The 19,696-nt window shown below is 46.2% G+C and overlaps 1 protein-coding gene across 9 annotated transcripts in view; it reads right to left on the reverse strand.

The window, feature by feature from the left end:
• Positions 1–19,696, reverse strand: part of ALK (ALK receptor tyrosine kinase) — a 942,963-nt gene that overhangs the window by 171,800 nt on the left and 751,467 nt on the right. For 8 of the 9 annotated variants that reach the window (XM_068232762.1, XM_068232763.1, XM_068232765.1 and 5 more), the window contains one exon: positions 3,216–3,347. In XM_068232762.1, coding sequence (XP_068088863.1) covers positions 3,216–3,347 — 132 coding nt within the window. Of the gene's footprint in view, positions 1–3,215; positions 3,348–8,720; positions 8,779–19,696 lie in introns of those variants that run through there. The other variant, XM_068232770.1, reaches the window with a different exon arrangement.

Genomic DNA, 19,696 nt, shown 5'->3' on the forward strand with positions numbered 1-19,696 from the left:
ATCATTATATCATACGTTTATTTTCACTTCAGATTCCCTTTAAACAATACCAGTTGGCAGTTCTGCTGACCATTTTGGCCACAAGGAAAGGGGGGGGGGGCAGGATGACACAAGGGGGGACAGGAGGAGGCCACCAAAGGGGAAAGGAGGAGGTCAGCAGGGCTGCTCAAATCCATATTCGGATGACATCCACATAGTTGTTATCCGGATTTCATCCTGTTAAATCTAATCACCTGTGTGGGCTGGGCGGAGAGGGGGGGGGGGGGGTCAATCTTACCTATCTGACGTCTTCTTCGGTCTGTCCCTCGGTGCCTCCCCCGATAAGGTCCACGCGCGTCACGTGAGTACAAACACTTCCTCCTTCAACCTGGAAGGAGGTAGTGTTTGTAATCACGTGACCGCCGCGTTGACCACATCGTGGGAGGCACCGAGGGACAGACCGAAGAAGACGTCAGTTAGGTAAGATTGCCCCGCCCAGGTGATTAGATTTAACAGGATGAAATCCGGATAACAACTATCCGGACTTCATCCGAATACGGATTTGAGCATCCCTGGAGGTCAGCAAGAGGGACAGGAGAAGGATACCCAGGGGACAGGAGTAGTACAAAATAATTGGGGGGAGGACATCTACAAGATGCCCCCGGACCATAGTTGCATTGGGTTTAACAAATTTTTTCCCCCAGTTTTTTGCCCTCTAAACCTAGGTTTGTCTTATAGTCCAGAGCATCTTATAATCCGAAAAATACAGTTAATATGGCAGCCTCCATATTCTTCTTGCTTCAATTGTCCTTTAAAGAGGATCTGTAACGTCAAAATATCCCCTGGGGGGTACTTACCTCGGGTGGGGGAAGCCTCCGGATCCTAATGAGGCTTCCCACGCCGTCCTCCGTCCCTCAGGGGTCTCACTGCAGCCCTCCGAGAAAGATGACGTCAATATTTACCTTCCTGGCTCCTGCGCAGGCGCTCTGACGGCTGTCGGCTCCGAAGTAGGCGGAAATACCCGATCACCGTCGGGTCTGCTCTACTGCGCAGGCGCAAGTTTCCGGCGCCTGCGCTGTAGAGCGGACCCGACTGAGATCGTGTATTTCCATGTAGTTCGGAGCCGAGAGCAGCCACAGCGCCCCCGCTGGAGCCTGCAAAGGTAAATATTGAACTGACAGTTGGGTCTGTCGCCGGCTGTTCGGAGGGCTGCAGCGAGACCCCCGTGGGACAGAGGACGGCGTGGGAAGCCTCATTAGGATCCGGAGGCTTCCCCCACCCGAGGTGAGTACCCCCCAGGGGATCTTTTTGATGTTACAGAGTCTCTTTAAAGAGGTTAATATGTTTTCAACTACAGTATTTTACCATTTAATACAGGGTTCATGGTATATATTTAGAGTAGGGTATAGTACTGTATTAGCTTGGCCTATTTTTAACATGGAGTCTCAAGCAACCAGAAAGCCTCCTTATCCGACATCAGCCAACCCCCCTCAGTGCCGGATAACCGAGAATCTACTGTCTTTCTTTGTCAGTATCATGTTGTATCCGTTTTCCCAGGCCTCATGTTGTGGCATCAGGAATTGCCTCCCATACTCTGAGCACTCAGTAACCCCTTCAGATGGACTCTGCCCAGGAGCTAAGATGGACTTTCACGTTTCGTATTCCAGTAAATATCCCTCATGTCAGCCCTGCATTATGCTGCAGATAATACATAGACGCACGGATAATACATAAAAACATGAGGCAGAGCCGAAGGAGACAAACAGCGCTATTTGGCCTGATTTAGTCATCGTGTTTACAAAAATCATTTTAATGGCCGCACATTAAGCCATCTCCGCGGCAGACTTCAGCTGAGGGCACGACACAAAAGATCACATGGAAGGAGAAGCATGCACAATGCTGAGAGTGGCTAAGAAAACACAGACACCGGTGATGGGAGCAGATTCCCATCATCGCCAGAAGCAGATGTGGAAATGTGAGGAGGATACAGGATGTGCTGAAAAAAACACGTGTGAGGGAAGGGTGGCTGTCAGCCTGCCACACAAACAGGGGCTCCCAGTGGTGTGGTGGATTATTAAGGGCCAGTGCAGCAATACTATTGTGATGCCGCCACATGAGATGCCTGGAGGGACCGCGTTGTACAAAATATTGGTAATATTGTTTTCCTATATTTTCCTATGCCCTGCCCAGCGCCCATTCTCACTTGAACTGTCACTTGTAAGCGCCTAACAAGAAACACCCCCCACCACACACACACACCTAAAGCCTAACACTACCCCCCCCCCCTATAAGTGCTTAATGCGAACCCCTCCCACACATCTAATGTCTAACCCCCCTATAAGTGCCTAACAAGAACCCCCCACACCTGACACCTGATGCTCAACCCTAACCCCTTATAAATGCATAACAACCCCCCTGCACCTAATGCCTAACCCCTCTACAAGTGCCTAACAAGAACCATCCCCACACACCTAATGCCTAACCCTTTACCCCCCAAAGAGTACCTAACAACCCCCCCCCCACCTAATGCCTAACGTTAACCCACCTCCCATAAGTGCCTAAGGTGAAAGCCCCCCACACAGCTGGTGCTTAACCCAAACCTCCTATAAGTACCTAACAAGAACCCCCCCACACCTGATGCCTAACCCTAACCCCTCTATAAGTGCCTAACAAGACCCCCCTACACACACCTAATGCCTTACCCTAACCACGGTACAAGTGCCTAACAAGAACCCACCCCACACACCTAATGCCTAACCCTAAACCCCCGTAAAAGTGCCTAACAAACCCCCACCTAATGCCTAACCCTAACCCCCCCCCCCCCCCAGTGCCTAACAAGAACCCCCCACCTAATGAGTGAGTAACCCCCCACACACACACCCCTATTCCCATCCTAGCGACCAAATACCCGCAGGGCAATTCCCAAGCTTGGTTTTAGATGAACCGAGGTCCTGGGTGAAAATGAACAAGACCTCCTACATGATACTTAATGGCAGTAGTCAAGCCATTTTTATATGCATGGATAAACATGCCCCGACCCCTAAATATCTCAACAGGCCAAGTTAAAACCATCGTTTCCTAACGCCCAGCCATTTTCTACACCAGGTGACCTTCATTCCATCTCTGGGTAGCTTTACTTATGGGCAGATTTGGGAGTTGGAAACTCGTCTCGGATAAGCTGACTACACAACAATGAAGCGCTGTGATTATGATACAAAACTTGTCTCCATACTCACGGCAGAGATCGCCCTCGTCCTCTTTCTCCTCGCAGTCTGCTATGAAATTGCAGACTTGAGACAGCTTAATCTCCATCCCGCTTCTGCAGTAGAAGGATCCATCCAAAGTCATTTTCACCCCAGGTGGATTTCCTGTGGAGAGAACGGAAATCTTTATATGTATCTCAGGACTCCGACTGTTATAACACATATTTTCCACCACCATCAGGCTGAACAGGAGAGACATCAGCAGAATACACAGAGCTTTGTGCGGCGCGGCAAATGTTCTTAGTACGTGAATTGTTACTTGGAACGTTCATTCCTTTGTGATGGCCTAATTGAAAACTAACGTTTGTAGAGTTTCGCAGTGTGTAAAGTGCATACGCCGAATCCTGAGGTTCGGGTCGGAGCTATTCTTTTAGTTTCTGTGACGTGATGGACAGAATACCTATACTTGTAACTGCAATACAACTTACAGTACGTTCAGTGTTAGCTATAATCTCTCCCATCACCCTCCTCAAAGCGGGCAATTTGGGCACCCCCTAGCGCTGGAAGTTTGGGCACTGCCATAGGCGCCTATAGAAATATCGGCATTGAGCCATAATTTGGGCGCACTGCTCACCGTGAGCACCCAAATTATAGCTCAATGCTGATATTCCTATAGGCCAGGGGTGTCAAACTCAAATACAAAGCGGGCCTAATGGCTCGCCTCCAACTCCCATACAGTTCCCCAGTGTCTAGTGGTCCTTCTCCCTCTCCTAGACAGTTCCCTGGTGTCTAGAGGCCCCCTCACTCCCCTATACAGTTCCCTGGTGTCTAGTGGCCCCTTCCCTCCTCTATACAATTCCCTAGTGTTTAGTGCTTTCCCCCTTTCTCCCCATATGACTTTCCTGGTGTTCTAGGGCTTCACTTCCAATATCGGGGTGTTGGTGGACTAGAGTGGGCCAAACATATTGCAAAGTGGGGAAACCACTTGGGGGCCAAATTGAATAGCTCTGAGGGCCAGATTTGGCCCGGAGGCCAGAGTTTGACATGTATGCTATAGGCGTCTATGGCGGCACCCGAGAACTTACTTTTTTTTCTTCCATGTGGCGAGGTAGGTGGCGGGGTGTAAGTTAGGGTTAGGGGTCAGGCCGGTAGTTCAGGGAGGGTTAGTGGCCAGGCAATTATGTTGGGGGGTAGGTTAGGGTGTTCGGCGTCTGGCAGGTAGTTTGTGTGTGTGGTGGGGGAGGTTTAGAGTTAAGCATCGGTTTCGGGGTGGGGGGGGGGGGGGGTTGGTCTGGGGGGTCTGGGAGTTCTGTGTGAGAGTAGGCTTAGGTTTAGCCATTGTAAAATATTGGTAATTAGTACTGATTACTGATATTTTACACTTTAATAGTAACATATTGGTATCAAATACTGATATTTTACAATCGGCATTACTGGGCGCCCACATTTCCATGCATCTTTTTTTCGATGGACACCACCTCCCTATTCCCTCCTCTTCCGCCCCATTCTTTCTCCTTAAAGCGGACCTGAACTCAGAACTTCCTCACTGCTCTAAAAGATACGCAACACAGCATAACCTTTAAAGAAAAAACATTTCTTTGCTGCAGCTTACAGAACTAACTCCTGCAATAAATCTGCAGTGTGTCTGCCTCCTGCTTTCATGGAAGCAAAAGGGTTAACATCCTCTGTTTACATATTAGCTGTGTCTGCTGAGGCCTGCTGAATTTCTGTGCTGACACAGTTGAGAGCTCAAAGTACACTTGTAGATACTTCCATATGAGGGGGACAAGCTCTTCACTCAAAAGCTACATACACACGAGGCACGGATGTCTGCAGTTGCATGAAAGTCCCCAGCAACGACAGTTGTATACAAGCAACGTTTGTATACACGCGGCAACAACCTGTCTGCAACATAGCGGAAACTGTTGCTCAGCAACTTCTGTCGCAGGATCAATGAACTGTCGGACTCACAACAGTTGCTAGAGACTAGCATACACACGACCGCACCGACTTGAGACTAGGGACGGTTGCTGCAACAGCTGTTGCCGGGGATTGAACAAGTCAATCGCCTGGAGACAGCTCTGATTAGCAACAGTTGCTTGTGCACTCCTCATACACATGGAGGACCTGTTGCCTCAACATGCGCGCGCCCATGTGTTTCCAGCTACAGTTGTAGCCCGTGTGTATGGGCCTTAAGCCTCTGAATCCTCTCCAGAGGCTCCCCACGTCCTCCTGGCAACCCACCGTTGTCTGATGTGGACCCCAGAAAGAAATCCAACAGCAGCTTGCTAGATTTCTAAATGTGTAAAATCCTGTTTATGCACAAGCATTACTGTACTGCGCCTGCGTGAGTACGACCACGCCTGCACAAAAACATCTAAGTGACTACATAAGTACCTCTTCTCTCGTGTAAGTGGGTCTCCTGCAACCCCCTTCACATTTGCCTAAAGTCTGTAAAAGTCACAATCAATGAACCACACTGGCACTTTGATTTTATTATCTGAAACTTGCTACAAGATTAATGCTAGGTGCACACTTAGCAGAAACGCTAGCGTAGCGGAAAACACAGCATTTTTGCTGCTAATGGAAGTCTATGGGCCGCAGGAAAAAACGCAGTCTGGTAAATTTGCCTGAGAGCCACTAGTAGAAGGCCTGTGCTCTTTGAGCTCTTCATGCCACTGGCTCCGCCTCTATTTGTATCCACAGAAAGGGCTTCTGGCTGTCAGTCATGTCAGGAGAGGTGCCAAAAGAAAATTCAAAAAAGCCTCTTGAGACAGACTGCAACCAAGTGGTGAAAGGCACGTTGCAGAAAGTATAACACTGCAACACCAGACCAGGGGCGGACTGACAAGTACCAGTGTTGCCAACCTTTCACATTATTTTTTACAAAGATATAATAATTTACTGACAACACATAGTTTATACTGATAAAAAAAAACAAAAAATGTGTGTGGTCACACAACAGAATGTGGGAGTGGTAATGGGTGGGGCCAAATATACATGACCTTAGTAGTGGTGTAAAAGGTCTGCCGTAGTGTTTCACCCCAAAATACATGTAATCTGGCAGCATTTCACCAAAAATCCATGTAATTTGGCAGAGGTTCCTGCAAAATACAGATAATATGGCAGTGGTCTCCCCAACATACACATAATTTGGCAGCAGTTCCCCAAAATAGGCGTAATCTGGCAGCGGATGGCCCAAAATACATGTAATCTGGCAGCAGTGATTCTACCAAAATACACATAATCTGGAAGCAGCCGTTCACCCAACATACACATAATCTGGCAGCTGTTCCCCAAAATACACTTATGGTGGCTACTAATGATCCAATCTTTTTCATCCAATCTTACCATTTCTATGTAATATAAGAACTGCCTGAAGTATCCATTCAGTATATTCATTCAACTTACCCTTATACTACACAGATTTGGTAAGATTGGATGAAAGAGATTGCTTGGATCATTAGTGGTCACCTTAAATCTGGAAGCAGAGGTTCCCCAAAAGTATAGTTAAAGGATACCCGAACTGAAATGTGACATGATGAGATATATATGTGTATGTAAAGTGCCTAGCACACAAATAACTATGCTGTGTTCCTTTTTTTCTTTTTCTGCCTCAATGAGTTAAATATAAGGTATGCAAGTGGCTGACTCGGTCCTGACTCAGTTAGGTAGTGACTACAGTGTGACCCTCACTGATAATAATTCCCCTTTTTTACCACTTTCTTGCTCTCAGAAGCCATTTTCTGCTAGGAGAGTGTTTTATAGTTGGAATTTCTTATCAGTGAGGGTCACACTGTAGTCACTTCCTGTCTGAGTCAGGAGTGAGTCAGCCACTTGCATACCTTATATATAACACTTTCAGGCAGAGAAAGAGAAGAAAAAAGAAACAGCATAGTTATTTGTGTGCGAGGTACTGTACATACACATGTCTATCTCATTATGTCACATTTCAGTTCGGGTATCCTTTACGCTGGCAGCAGTTCCCCCAAAATAGGTGCACCCAGTATAGGTAACCAGGTCTATAGGGATCTCCAGTGGAAGCAACCAGGTCTATAGGCGTTTCCAGTATAGGTAGCCAGGTCTATAGGTGTCCCCAGAATAGGTAGGAAGGTCTATAGGTGTCCTCAAAATAGATAGCAAGGTCTATAGGTAACTCCAGTATAGGCAGCCAGGTGTATAGGTGTCCCCAGTATATGTAGTACAGTTTATAGTTGTCCCCAGTATATGTAGCCAGGTGTATAGGTGTTCCCAGGATATGTAGCCAGGTCTATAGGTGCCCCCAATACATGTAGCCAGGTGTATAGGTGTCCCCAGTATATGTAGTACAGTTTATAGGTGTCCCCAGTATATGTAGCCAGGTGTATAGGTGTTCCCAGGATATGTAGCCAGGTCTATAGGTGCCCCCAATACATGTAGCCAGGTGTATAGTGTCCCCAGTATATGTAGACAGATGTATAGGTGTCCCCAGTATAATTATCAGAAAGTGCAACCTAACCATTGATTTCAATGTATTTGTATCAGAAAATGCAACTCAACCTAACCCTATTTTCACACAGAACCCTCCTCTACTGGGCAAATAATAACCCTCCCCCCCGAGGGAATAAATAAACCCCCTGGTGGGCTACTAATAACGCCCCCCCCCCACCTGGAGGGAAGTAATACCCTCCCCCCCCACCTTGGTGGGCAACTAATAACCCCGGGAGGGAACTAAACACTGTCAGTTGCAAATAACAGCTGGGAAATGTGAAAGAAGGTGGGGCATGTGCAGTTAAGCACAGTCCATTGAAGTTGCAAAATAGTATACTGTTCTTCATGCCGTGGGAGGTGGGAGGGAGCTCTGCACGCCACTAGTCTGGTCTACTCAAGACCAGACTAGCTGCACCCAGAGCTCCCTCCCGCAGCACAAAGAGCAGCGGCAAGTCCCCGCCAGCTGCCGACAATTCAAAATTTCGGAGGGGGGAGCGAGGAAGGGGGAGCCCCAAGGGGGGGGGAGACATCCCCCCTTCACTGTGCTGCCTCCCCTCCTCCTCACAGTGCTCTGACGGGCCCTTCTCCGACCACGGGCCCTCAGCCTATGCCCAAGTGCCTGAATGGTCAGTCCACCCCTGCACCAGACAGGTTTATTGAATTTTTACACACTTTAGGCAAGTGCATAAGGGGTGTTAGGGCTCATACACATTCACAACTAATGTCGCCTGTTGGGGATCAGTACCTGATCCCCTTGGGCAACCACACTGGGCCAAGCTGAGCTGACGACACGCTGTGTTGCTATGCAGGGGGAGCAGAGCGAACATCGGGGCCGGCAAGGCGCTCAGCACCTCTGGTGTTGGGTAGATCCACCCGGCGAATCGCTCGCGGGTTGGGTATTGGGGGTTGTCGTGTGCCGTACACACGCCTGATTGTCGATTGAGGTGGTCGTTATCGGCTGCCAGTATGTGCGAAGCTTTAGTAGAACATAAAATGCGTTAAGGCAGGGGTGATTATCTCATAAATTAGGCATCCAATAAGCTACGGTACCAGTGCAGGATAACTCACCTTACTCCAGTCTACTCCTGAATCGTCTACTGAATAAAGTCCTATGCATGCTTTGTTCTTTCTCCTCGCAAAAGCCCAAAATAAGAAGAGGAACTGTAGTGTAAGTAACGCAATTAGTAAAATTGCTTATTGTTTTGACAACATTCATTTTTAAAGAACCGCTATCACCAAAAAATTTTTTAAAATGTGTGTAAACAAGTAAGAAGTATTTTTCTTGCAGAGTAAAATGATCCATAAATTACTTTTCTGCTATGTTACTATCACTTACAATAGGTAGTCGAAGTCTGACAGCACCGTCAGGCAGAGCCGGGACAAGGTCCTACAGCACGCAAGGCTGAGACAGCAAAGTGCGCCCCTCCATCCCTCCCATCTTAGCCTTCACACACTGATTGCTATTAGACTAATAGGTGCCCCAGGGCCCCCAACCTCCCCAACACCTTAATCTCTAGTTATCTGGCTTGCAGTCACTGTCATGTATCCCCTGTTCTTATTTCTTTCTGCTTCAAACACAATTGGGAATGATAGCTGAATAAATTGTGCACCCCCTTCTACTCTGCGCCCTGAGGCTGGAGCCTCTCCAGCCTCTGCCTCGGCCCGGCCCTGCCGTCAGGTTTTGGACTAGTCCATCTCTTTATGGGGGATTCTCAACAAGGCTCTTATTTTTTATAAAGACATTCCCTGAAATGGAGTTACGATGCTGGCCAGCTTCCCTGCTTGCTGCACACTTTTTTGGCAGCTGGACAAAGAAACCCCCATTCACTAAGTGATTTTGAAAAAAAAAAAAAAAAAAAACCCTGAGAATCCCCTTTGAGGAGATGTGTTAGTTGAAAATCTGCCGATTCTGTCAGATTTCTACTACCGACTGTAAGTGACAGCAAAATGGGAGAAAGGTAATTTATGGCTCATTTTACTTTGGAAGAAACATACTTCTTACTAGTATGAGTTTTCATATATTTTAAATGTTACGATTTTCGCTGTAGTGGTCCTTTAACCACTTTGCATTCCAAGGTTTTTCCCCCCTTTAAGATTGCTGACAATTTTGTCATTTCAGCTGTCACTATTGATAATAACTTTTTGATTACTTGTGCCATCAAAGTCATACACATTTTTTTCAGGACAATCTAGGCTTTCTTTGGGTGATATATGTTTTCAAGAATTATTTAATTTTACAAGCATTACAAGCATTTGATATGGAACAAATAGGCGTAAGTGCACAAAATACACATTTTTCCTATTTCACCCTTCACAAATTCTACATGATAAGGGCCAAAGTTATAAAACATATCAAAATAGGTTACTTGTCTTTTCCCGGTTAAATTGATACCCTACATGCCATATTTCATCACCAGTTAGGAATGTTGAGTACCATTATCTTCAGCTTGTGTGTTTGTAGCGATTGGACCTGATCGCTATGGTGCACAGTTTGGGGACCCCATTTCTGTACAGATACATTGCTAGGCAACAGCTCAGCGATGTATATGTACAGTGTTGGGTCCCAAAGCTATCGCCCTATCAATCGCTCGCTACTGGTGGCAGCCATTACAGGTGTCCGCTAATATTAGGGCTAAGTATAGGTGACACAAGGGGTTAATTAGTTAAGTAGGAGTTAATATTTTACTTGGGGAGGGAAGAGAAACACTTTATTATTTAACAGGGACACTGTTACTTTAGTACTATTTTTTTTTCGTTTTCATGAATGCTATTAGCAGCACTCTTAGCAGCACTCATTCACAGTTAAATGAATGCATGCTCGTGTGGTAGCGCGCACACACGCGGGAGCGCTCGGGCAGCCTTTTAACTGCAGAACGTAAATTTCACGTAATGGAACCTACAGGGGGGCCAATAAGGACGTGAAATTCACGTCCTGGAATCTTAAGTGGTTAAATAATTTAGACGGTGTTTGCCCGTTGTAAAATCTTTTCTCACCCCGATCAGGGCAGGAGCTACCATAGGAAAAAATAGACAATTGCCCCAGGGCCCCAGAGCCTGTAGGGGCCCTCAAGTTGTCCCTCCCCCATCTTAACTGCTGCTCTCCAGGGACTCTGCAGAGTGATTGGGGGAGGGCCAGCAGCCAGCTCAAGGGCCCAGGAGGGAAGTTTGGCTGCAACAAAGGGCTTTTAATGACGCTTTTTGCTCAGGGGGTGTCTGTTGGGGGGGCCCCAGGCTAATTTTACCCTAGGGCCCAATTGTTACTTGAACCGGCCCTGACCCCGATGTATTCTGAAATTTATCACAGGTAACGGCATCTTTAGTCCTGTCACTGGGGAATGTTTGTTTACTGAGAGTTCTAAAGCGGGTAGAAAAAATACTTGGTCTCCCAGAATGCTCTGGGCGGAGAATACTGAATAGCTAAACTGCTTGGGTCAAACATTGCTCAGAGGGCAGGGCTACATACTAATGTACAGAAATCTACAGATATAGGAAGTGTTTCTGATACTGAAACCAGGAAAATTACCGTAAAAGTGGCTATCTGGCAGGGCCGGAGCTACCATAGGAAAAAATGGGCAATTGCCCCAGGGCCCAAGAGCCTGTAGGGGCCCCCAAGGTGTCCCTCCCCCATCTTAACTGTTGCTCCCCAGGGGCTCTGCAGAGTCTGTTAAGTTGGGAGTTGATTGGGGGAGGGTCAGCAGCCAGCTCAGGGGCCCAGGAGGGAAATTTGGCTGCAACAAAGAGCCTCTAATGACGCTTTTTAGTCGGGGGGTGTCTGTTGGGGGGGCCCCCAGGCTAATTTTGCCCTAGGGCCCTATTGTTACTTGAACCGGCCCTGCTATCCGGAATAATTTACCACATTCTGCTATATGTCACTACAGGGCATTTTTAAGTATGCAGAACAGTCCACAGATTAATGGCCCATACTCACGAGGGACTTTTGTCGCCTCAACACGCGGCGCGCGCGTGTTGTGGCGACAGGTCGCCCGTGAGTATGGGCCGTTGCCCGCGCGCGCACCCCGAACTGTCGCCCGTCGCTCATGTCGCCATGCGATTGAAAGTTTCAATCGCATGGCAATAGTCGCCGCCGCACCTCCGCCGCAACTGTCGCTAGTCCGCGTGAGTACGCGGACTAGCGACAGCAACATGATAGTAAATAAACGGCGCTTCCGGCGGGGGGAGGGACAACGGCGACAGCTTCCGTCGCATCAGTTGCCAGGTCCCTCCGCCGTGTGTATGCGGAGGGACCTGGCGACTAGCTGTCGCCAGCATGTCGCAAGCACGCTCCCGTGTGCTTGCGACATGCAAAAAAGTTGCCCGTGAGTATGGGCCATTAGAAAGGTGACCAGGTACCAGACTGCTGTCTTAAAGTTTTGTGTCGTCTCGAAACGGTTAATGAACTGTATCGCCCACTAAGCCCATAAATTCTTTTTCCTTCCGATCCTCTCTGTAATTGTTGATGTACTCAAGTCAAGCTGGGTTATTACCTGACTTAGTACTCTGTCGCAACTGCGCATAAAACTTCCATCTTGAAATTAAAATGAATTAATGCATCAAATTCACCCAGGCTAAAATGTGATTAAGCTGATCCATCTGCTTTGGCCGGGACGGTGGCTCCGTCTCCATCTCCGCGGCTTCGGGGAGCTCTTAATCGTCCGCTATTTAATTAGACGAGCACTTCAAGGTTTTTGTTTTAGCGCCTGCCAGCTCGAAAATTAATGAGGTGCTCAAGAAAAACAACGCACTTTTCTTATTCCGCGGATAAATGTAAGAGAACACGTCATCGGAGAGTCAATAACACAAAGCAAAGAAAACAATGCGCTCAATTACGGTCCACCCAAGTTGGGCGTGAAGGCGACAGAAGCATAACTTTGTATTTATGGTCATTCATTTCCCCGAAGCTGAGAATGGAGGCCATTTACAATGGTTAGAAAGCGTCATTATGGGGAAGGTCATTGCTTCACTTAACGTGATATGTGTCGTTACATGCTAGCGCCTGTTCATTCACAGCGTTAGTCACGTTGCACAGTCACCAGACCGTCATATGGCAAGACCTCTGCTAGATTTCCCAATGCTTCTTGTATGTGTTTCAAGGGCGGGACGCCACGGTTTAATGTATGAGCCCCTCTCCAACCAAAAATATCTCTCTCTCCTTTCTTGCCTCGTGTTCGGGTGATACACATGAACAGAGCTGGGACAAGGTCCTCCAGCACCCAAGGCTGAGTCACCAAAGTGCGCCCCTCCATCCCTCCCACCCCAGCCGTTACACACTGGTTGCTATTAGACTAAGAGGTGCCCCAGGGCCCCCAACACCTTAATCTCTAGTTATCTGGCTTGCAGTCACTGCTGTGTATCCCCATCAGGGCTGCTCAACTTCGGAACCGGATGAAATCCGGATAGTTGTTATCCGGATTTCATCCGGTTAAACCAAATCACCTGTGAGGGGTGGGCGGGGGTTAATCTTACCTATCTGACATCTTCTTAGGTCCGTCCCTTGGCACCTCCCACGATGTGGTGCACACGCGTCATGTGACTACAAACACTTCCTCCTTCAACCCAGAAGGAGGAAGTGTTTGTAATCATGTGACCACCGCTTGGACCGCATTGTGGGAGGCGCCGAGGGACGAACCTAAGAAGACGTCAGATAGGTAAGATTAATACATACAGGGCTCGACTCCAGGGCCGGATTTCAGCCAAGGACCATTGGCCATGGCCTAGGGCACCACAGGATCAAGGGCGGATGGGCGGCGGGCTATTCTGGGGGGGGGGGGGGGAAAGGGTCACCTGGCTATCTATACTGGAGGGTGGGGGTCATCAGGCAATCTATAAGGAGGGGGGGAGGGTTATATGGATTCTAATACTGAAGGAAGGGGGGGAGGGGTCATCAGCAGGCTACCTATACTAAGGGTAGAGGGTTCATCAGGCTATCTAAACTGCTGCTTATACTAGAGGGAAGGGTGAACGGACTACCTATACTAGAGGGGGGGGGGAAGGGGTCATCTGGCTACCTATATGAAGGGAGGCGGCTGCTGACAGTGGCCTTGGGAGGTAATGAGTACAAATCTGGCCCTGCTCGCGTCTGAAGAAGGCTGAGTAGTTGAAAGCTTACTTTTACTCTTGGCCAATAAATGGTATCATCTATATTGCAAACTTCTTGCTTTTACTGATGGCTAACAGTACAATGCTCTACTGCTACTTATTTAGCTTACCTATCCTGAAGTGTGATATGAAAAAAAATATATATCTCTGCTAGTTTCTATCTTAACATTTTTTTTTTTATCTCTGATGCCAAAGGTGACATCACATCTGCTCTTTTCTTTTTTCTTTCAACCCAACTTAGTGTCTTCCCTCCTGCTTACTGTCCCCGTCACAGCTTGCTGTCCCTCCTACAACAAACTTCATCTAGACAACAGGCTTACATAACTATGTAAACTCTTCAAAGGAATGGGGGGGGGGGGGGGGGTAACTACCTTCTGGTCATAGTGTCCTTGTCTTATCCAGAATGGGAAGATTTCTGTTATTTGCATGTTTAAATAAGCTTGTTACTGTAGCTAAAAAAACTTTCCACTGGTACTGCACAGTCCTTGCAGTTAGGCAAAGGTAGCCAGGCAACAGAAAGACAGGACAAAAACCAATAGCAGCAGTAGAGTGTACTGTGTTAGCTATCAGTAAAATCGAGAAGTTTTGAATCAGGATGATACCACTCCTTGGCTAACTTAAAGTGGATCCGAGGTAAACTTTTACTCATTGAATAATTGTTTTCCTTACATATGGTTTATAGAGCATTCCTCAAGCCAAATACTTTTTTTTTAATACTCTAATTCCCTATAAGCTAAACAAGCCTTACCCACAGCTCGAAGTGCCTTGGCACTCCATGTAGCAAGGGCTTATGGGAGCTTAGTCTGGGCAGGAGGAGGAGGTTACTAGCCATAGACTTCAGAGGCAGAGGGAAGGAGGGAGCAAGAGAGGGGAGTGAGCAGAGGGCTGGAGATGCAGTTGCAGCTTGCCCGTGTGTAATGTGACAAACAAAACATGTCCGCCGTCATTGTATTACAGGAATAGATAAACATAAAACTGTTGAAGCTGTTTGCAGCTAGATTTGCTGTGTAAACTATCTAAACTTTAGATAAGATATATAGACAAGTTACTTGTCATAGTTAGTTTTTCATCTCGGATCCACTTTAAAAATGTTTCTAAAGTTAGCCAATAAATGGTGTCATCCTGATTCAAAACTTCTTGAAAAGGATAACAATTACTTCAACTAGTACATATAAATTTTCTTGCCACACAGGCCTACATTGTACTCTCTCGTCGTCTTAAATGCGGTTTCGATCGCTGCAGCCTCCGCATAATTGCAGGGAACGCCACGTCCGGGGGGCAGCATCCGAGGCAGAAGAGACGGCACGGAACAATACGATTAATATTTACACGTATCTCAAGCGCTCTTAACTGCGCCATCTCCGGTAATTACCATTGATTCCTGTCCGTCTGATCTTTTTCTCTGTATCCGAAAGGAAAAAAAACAAAAAACGAAAAACAGGAAAAAAAAACCCTTTGACTGCCTGCCAGAGTGAAGAGTGTAATGAACGTTGCAATAACAATTTTTCAATATTCATAGTGTCTTTATCATCTGCTTGAGCCAATTTACTAATTATTAAAAACGGCGTTGCTGAAGAGAACGCGTCCCTTGTTAACAGCAAAATATAATTGCAGCACAGAAAGTGCGCAACGACTCTGTCTCTTACTATAAAGGCCCGCTGTTATTAGGCAGTATTTAACAATTAACGTGGGCAGCGATCTGAAGCAGAGGCATAAAATTGCAATAATAAATATTTAATGGTGAATAATACAATCCCAATCATGGCACTCCAGAGCATTGGCTCGGAGATAGAAGTTCCCAACAAAACTTTTTCAAAAGGGCAGACGGGCGCTCATCCCGGCCCTTCGTGCTTATTTTTTATTACGAAATTCGATTTCTTTTCTGACTGTGGCTGAAAGAGTAATCTGCAGTTGTTGTTTTTTCTGTTTCGTATTTTATTAAAGCGGACCCTAACTCTTGCACAGGACACAATGAAAAGTCTCCTATCCACGTGTAGTTGCTGATCTTATCTGTGAATAGCAGCAAACACTGAGGCTTAACCCCGTCAGCACAATCTGCAAAAATGAAACTTAGTTAAACTTCAGGCTTTGGGGGTTTCTTTTTAGCATTGTAGCAAAAAAACAAACAACAAACTTATCATGACGTGGCTAATCCTTTAGAGCAGAGAGTTCTAAGTTTAGTTCCACTTTAAACTTACTTTAGTTCCACTTTAAACTTACTACTGTAAGTTTAAAGAGGAGCTAAACTTAGAACTCTCTGCTCTACCGATTAGCCACATCATAAGTTTTTTTTTTATTCTTTGATTGAAAACCAAAAGATCAGCCTGGCAGCCATCCTCCTCAGTCTCAAAGAACAAGAGTTTATTTCGATAAACAAGTATCTCATAACCGTCAGTAGTAACAGATTGCCCAGCAAGGTCATGGTGAACAAGAACTCCTAGGAGTGTGTAAGGGGGCTACAAAGGACCAAAAAGCCTCCTTACTAAATTGGTATGCAAAACATAAGTTTTCTGTCTTAAAATAGAAGGTATTTGTGATTATTCAGGTTGGAGTGAGCTCTGAGATGTCCCACAGTGCATCACTGCTGAATACGCAAATCATCTTGTCACTGTAAGTTAAACACACCTCCAGAACCGCTGGAATGCAATGATGTGTCAGCTTGTTAATTGTACAGAGCCAAACTAATCCAACATGCACACAGACTGTTTCGGATTGGTCGATCCTCATCAGTGCATGGCATGGATTAATATGGATCTGTGGAAACACCCAGAGTTAGGCCGGATCCACACTATGGGCTCGATTCACAAAGCGGTGCTAACCCAGTAAAATACTTTAGGCGTGATAACCATTGCACCACGCTGGTGAAAAGCCAGTTTAGGCGTGATAAGCTTAGGCGTGATAAGTTTAGATCGCGCGCAAAGTCCCGCACGCAAAGCAGCGCCATTAAACTTTATGCGAAGTGCACCAGACTTTGCTAGCGCAAAACTTTTGATCAGCTGTGCACTGCGGTGCTAACCCAGTTGGTGCTTAAGCTTATCACGCCTAAACTTATCACGCCTAAACTTATCACGCCTAAACTTATCACGCCTAAACTGAGTTTAGGCGTGATAAGGGGCTTTTCACCAGCGTGCTAACTGTTAACACCGCTTTGTGAATCAAGCCTTATAAGTGTTTTTCTGAGCACTTTGTGATTGATTAGCGCTTATTAAAAATTTCTCCCATTCATTTTCATTAAAATCGCAGTACGGGTGTGTACACAATCGTGCATGCGATTGCGGCAATTTTTTACAGCAATTTTAATGAAAGTGAATGGGAGATATTTTTAGAAAGCGCTCAGAAAGCGCTAATCAATCACAAAGTGCTCAGAAAAGCACTTATAGTGTGGATCCGGCCTTACAGATTCCTCAGCAAGCTTATGGTGAACCAGAATTCCTAGGCGTGTGTAAGGGGCTGAAAGAGACCAAAAAGCCTCTTTACTAGAATGTTATGCAAAACATAAGTTTGCCTTCCTAAAACAGAAGGTGTTTGCAGTTATTCAGGTTGGAGAGAGCTCTGAGGTGCAGTCCCACAATGCATCACTGCTGGATATGAAAATAATCATTTTTGTTGCCCCGTTAGCTAAACACACCGCTGGAATATACAGGGAGTGCAGAATTATTAGGCAAGTGGTATTTTTGAGGAATAATTTTATTATTGAACAACAACCATGTTCTCAATCAATGAACCCAAAATACTCATTAATATCAAAGCTGAATATTTTTGAAAGTAGTTTTTAGTTTGTTTTTAGTTTTAGCTATTTTAGGGGGATATCGGTGTGTGCAGGTGACTATTACTGTGCATAATTATTAGGCAACTTAACAAAAAACAAATATATACCTATTTCAATTATTTATTTTTACCAGTGAAACCAATATAACATCTCAACATTCACAAATATACATTTCTGACATTCAAAAACAAAACCAAAACAATTCAGTGACCAATATAGCCACCTTTCTTTGCAAGGACACTCAAAAGCCTGCCATCCATGGATTCTGTCAGTGTTTTGATCTGTTCACCATCAACATTGAGTGCAGCAGCAACCACAGCCTCCCAGACACTGTTCAGAGAGGTGTACTGTTTTCCCTCTTTGTAAATCTCACATTTTATGATGGACCACAGGTTCTCAATGGGGTTCAGATCAGGTGAACAAGGAGGCCATATCATTAGTTTTTCTTCTTTTATACCCTTTCTTGCCAGCCACGCTGTGAAGTACTTGGACGCGTGTGATGGAGCATTGTCCTGCATGAAAATCATGTTTTTCTTGAAGGATGCAGACTTCTTCCTGTACCACTGCTTGAAGAAGGTGTCTTCCAGAAACTGGCAGTAGGACTGGGAGTTGAGCTCGACTCCATCCTCAACCCGAAAAGGCCCCACAAGCTCATCTTTGATGATACCAGCCCAAACCAGTACTCCACCTTGCTGGCGTCTGAGTCGGACTGGAGCTCTCTGCCCTTTACCAATCCAGCCACGGGCCCATCCATCTGGCCCATCAAGACTCACTCTCATTTCATCAGTCCATAAAACCTTAGAAAAATCAGTCTTGAGATATTTCTTGGCCCAGTTTTGACGTTTCAGCTTGTGTGTCTTGTTCAGTGGTGGTCGTCTTTCAGCCTTTCTTACCTTGGCCATGTCTCTGAGTATTGCACACCTTGTGCTTTTGGGCACTCCAGTGATGTTACAGCTCTGAAATATGGCCAAACTGGTGGCAAGTGGCATCTTGGCAGCTGCACGCTTGACTTTTCTCAGTTCATGGGCAGTTATTTTGCGCCTTGGTTTTTCTACACGCTTCTTGCGACCCTGTTGACTATTTTGAATGAAACGCTTGATTGTTCGATGATCACGCTTCAGAAGCTTTGCAATTTTAAGAGTGCTGCATCCCTCTGCAAGATATCTCACTATTTTTGACATTTCTGAGCCTGTCAAGTCCTTCTTTTGACCCATTTTGCCAAAGGAAAGGAAGTTGCCTAATAATTATGCACACCTGATATGGGGTGTTGATGTCATTAGACAACACCCCTTCTCATTACAGAGATGCACATCACCTAATATGCTTAATTGGTAGTAGGCTTTCGAGCCTATACAGCTTGGAGTAAGACAACATGCATAAAGAGGATGATGTGGTCAAAATACTCATTTGCCTAATAATTCTGCACTTCCTGTAATTATGTGTCAGTTTGTTAACGTGAACCTCCAGACTAAAAATCTACTCAGCAGAACTGAAAAGGCTTGGTGTTTCTTTAACAGTTTCACAACATCAGAAGTTTGTTTTTCTTACCTGAACCTCATTTTTAGCTGCACAGAACAAATCTGCCTGGGCATTTTCCCCTGATGCTGTGCAAAGCATGATGGGATTTCTGATGTTGTTCTCCTTCTGCTGTTTTGGCACCAAACATTTTTTTTTTTACATTTTGAATTTGAGATTTGAAGCCTAGCGTGCACAGCTGGGAGGGGCAGTGGCGTAGCTACAAACCTCTGGGCCCCGATGCGGAATCTGGATGTGGCCCCCCCACGGCAACAACAGCCCCCCTCCCCCGGCAACACCCGACGCACACACATATCCAAATCCCTATAGCCAGCTATAGGTCCCCCCAGTATAGGTAGCCAGGCATAGGTAAGCCAGTATAGTTGCCCCCGGTATAGGTTAGCCAGGTAGGTGCCTCCAGCATAAGTAGCCAGTATAGTTGCCCCCAGTATAGGTTAGATAGGCAGGCGCCGCCGGTATAGGTTAGATAGATAGGTGCCCCCAGTACAGGTTAGCTAGGTGGGTGCCTCTAATATAGGTAGCCAGAATAGTTGTCCCCAGCATAGGTTAGATAGGTAGGTGCCCCCAGTATAGGTTAGTTAGGTAGGTGCCTCCAATATAGGTAGCCAGTATAGTTGCCACCTGTATAGGCTAGCTAGGTGCC

This window comes from Hyperolius riggenbachi, chromosome 4 (genome assembly GCF_040937935.1).
Source record: "Hyperolius riggenbachi isolate aHypRig1 chromosome 4, aHypRig1.pri, whole genome shotgun sequence".
In the NCBI taxonomy this organism is placed as follows: domain Eukaryota; kingdom Metazoa; phylum Chordata; class Amphibia; order Anura; family Hyperoliidae; genus Hyperolius; species Hyperolius riggenbachi.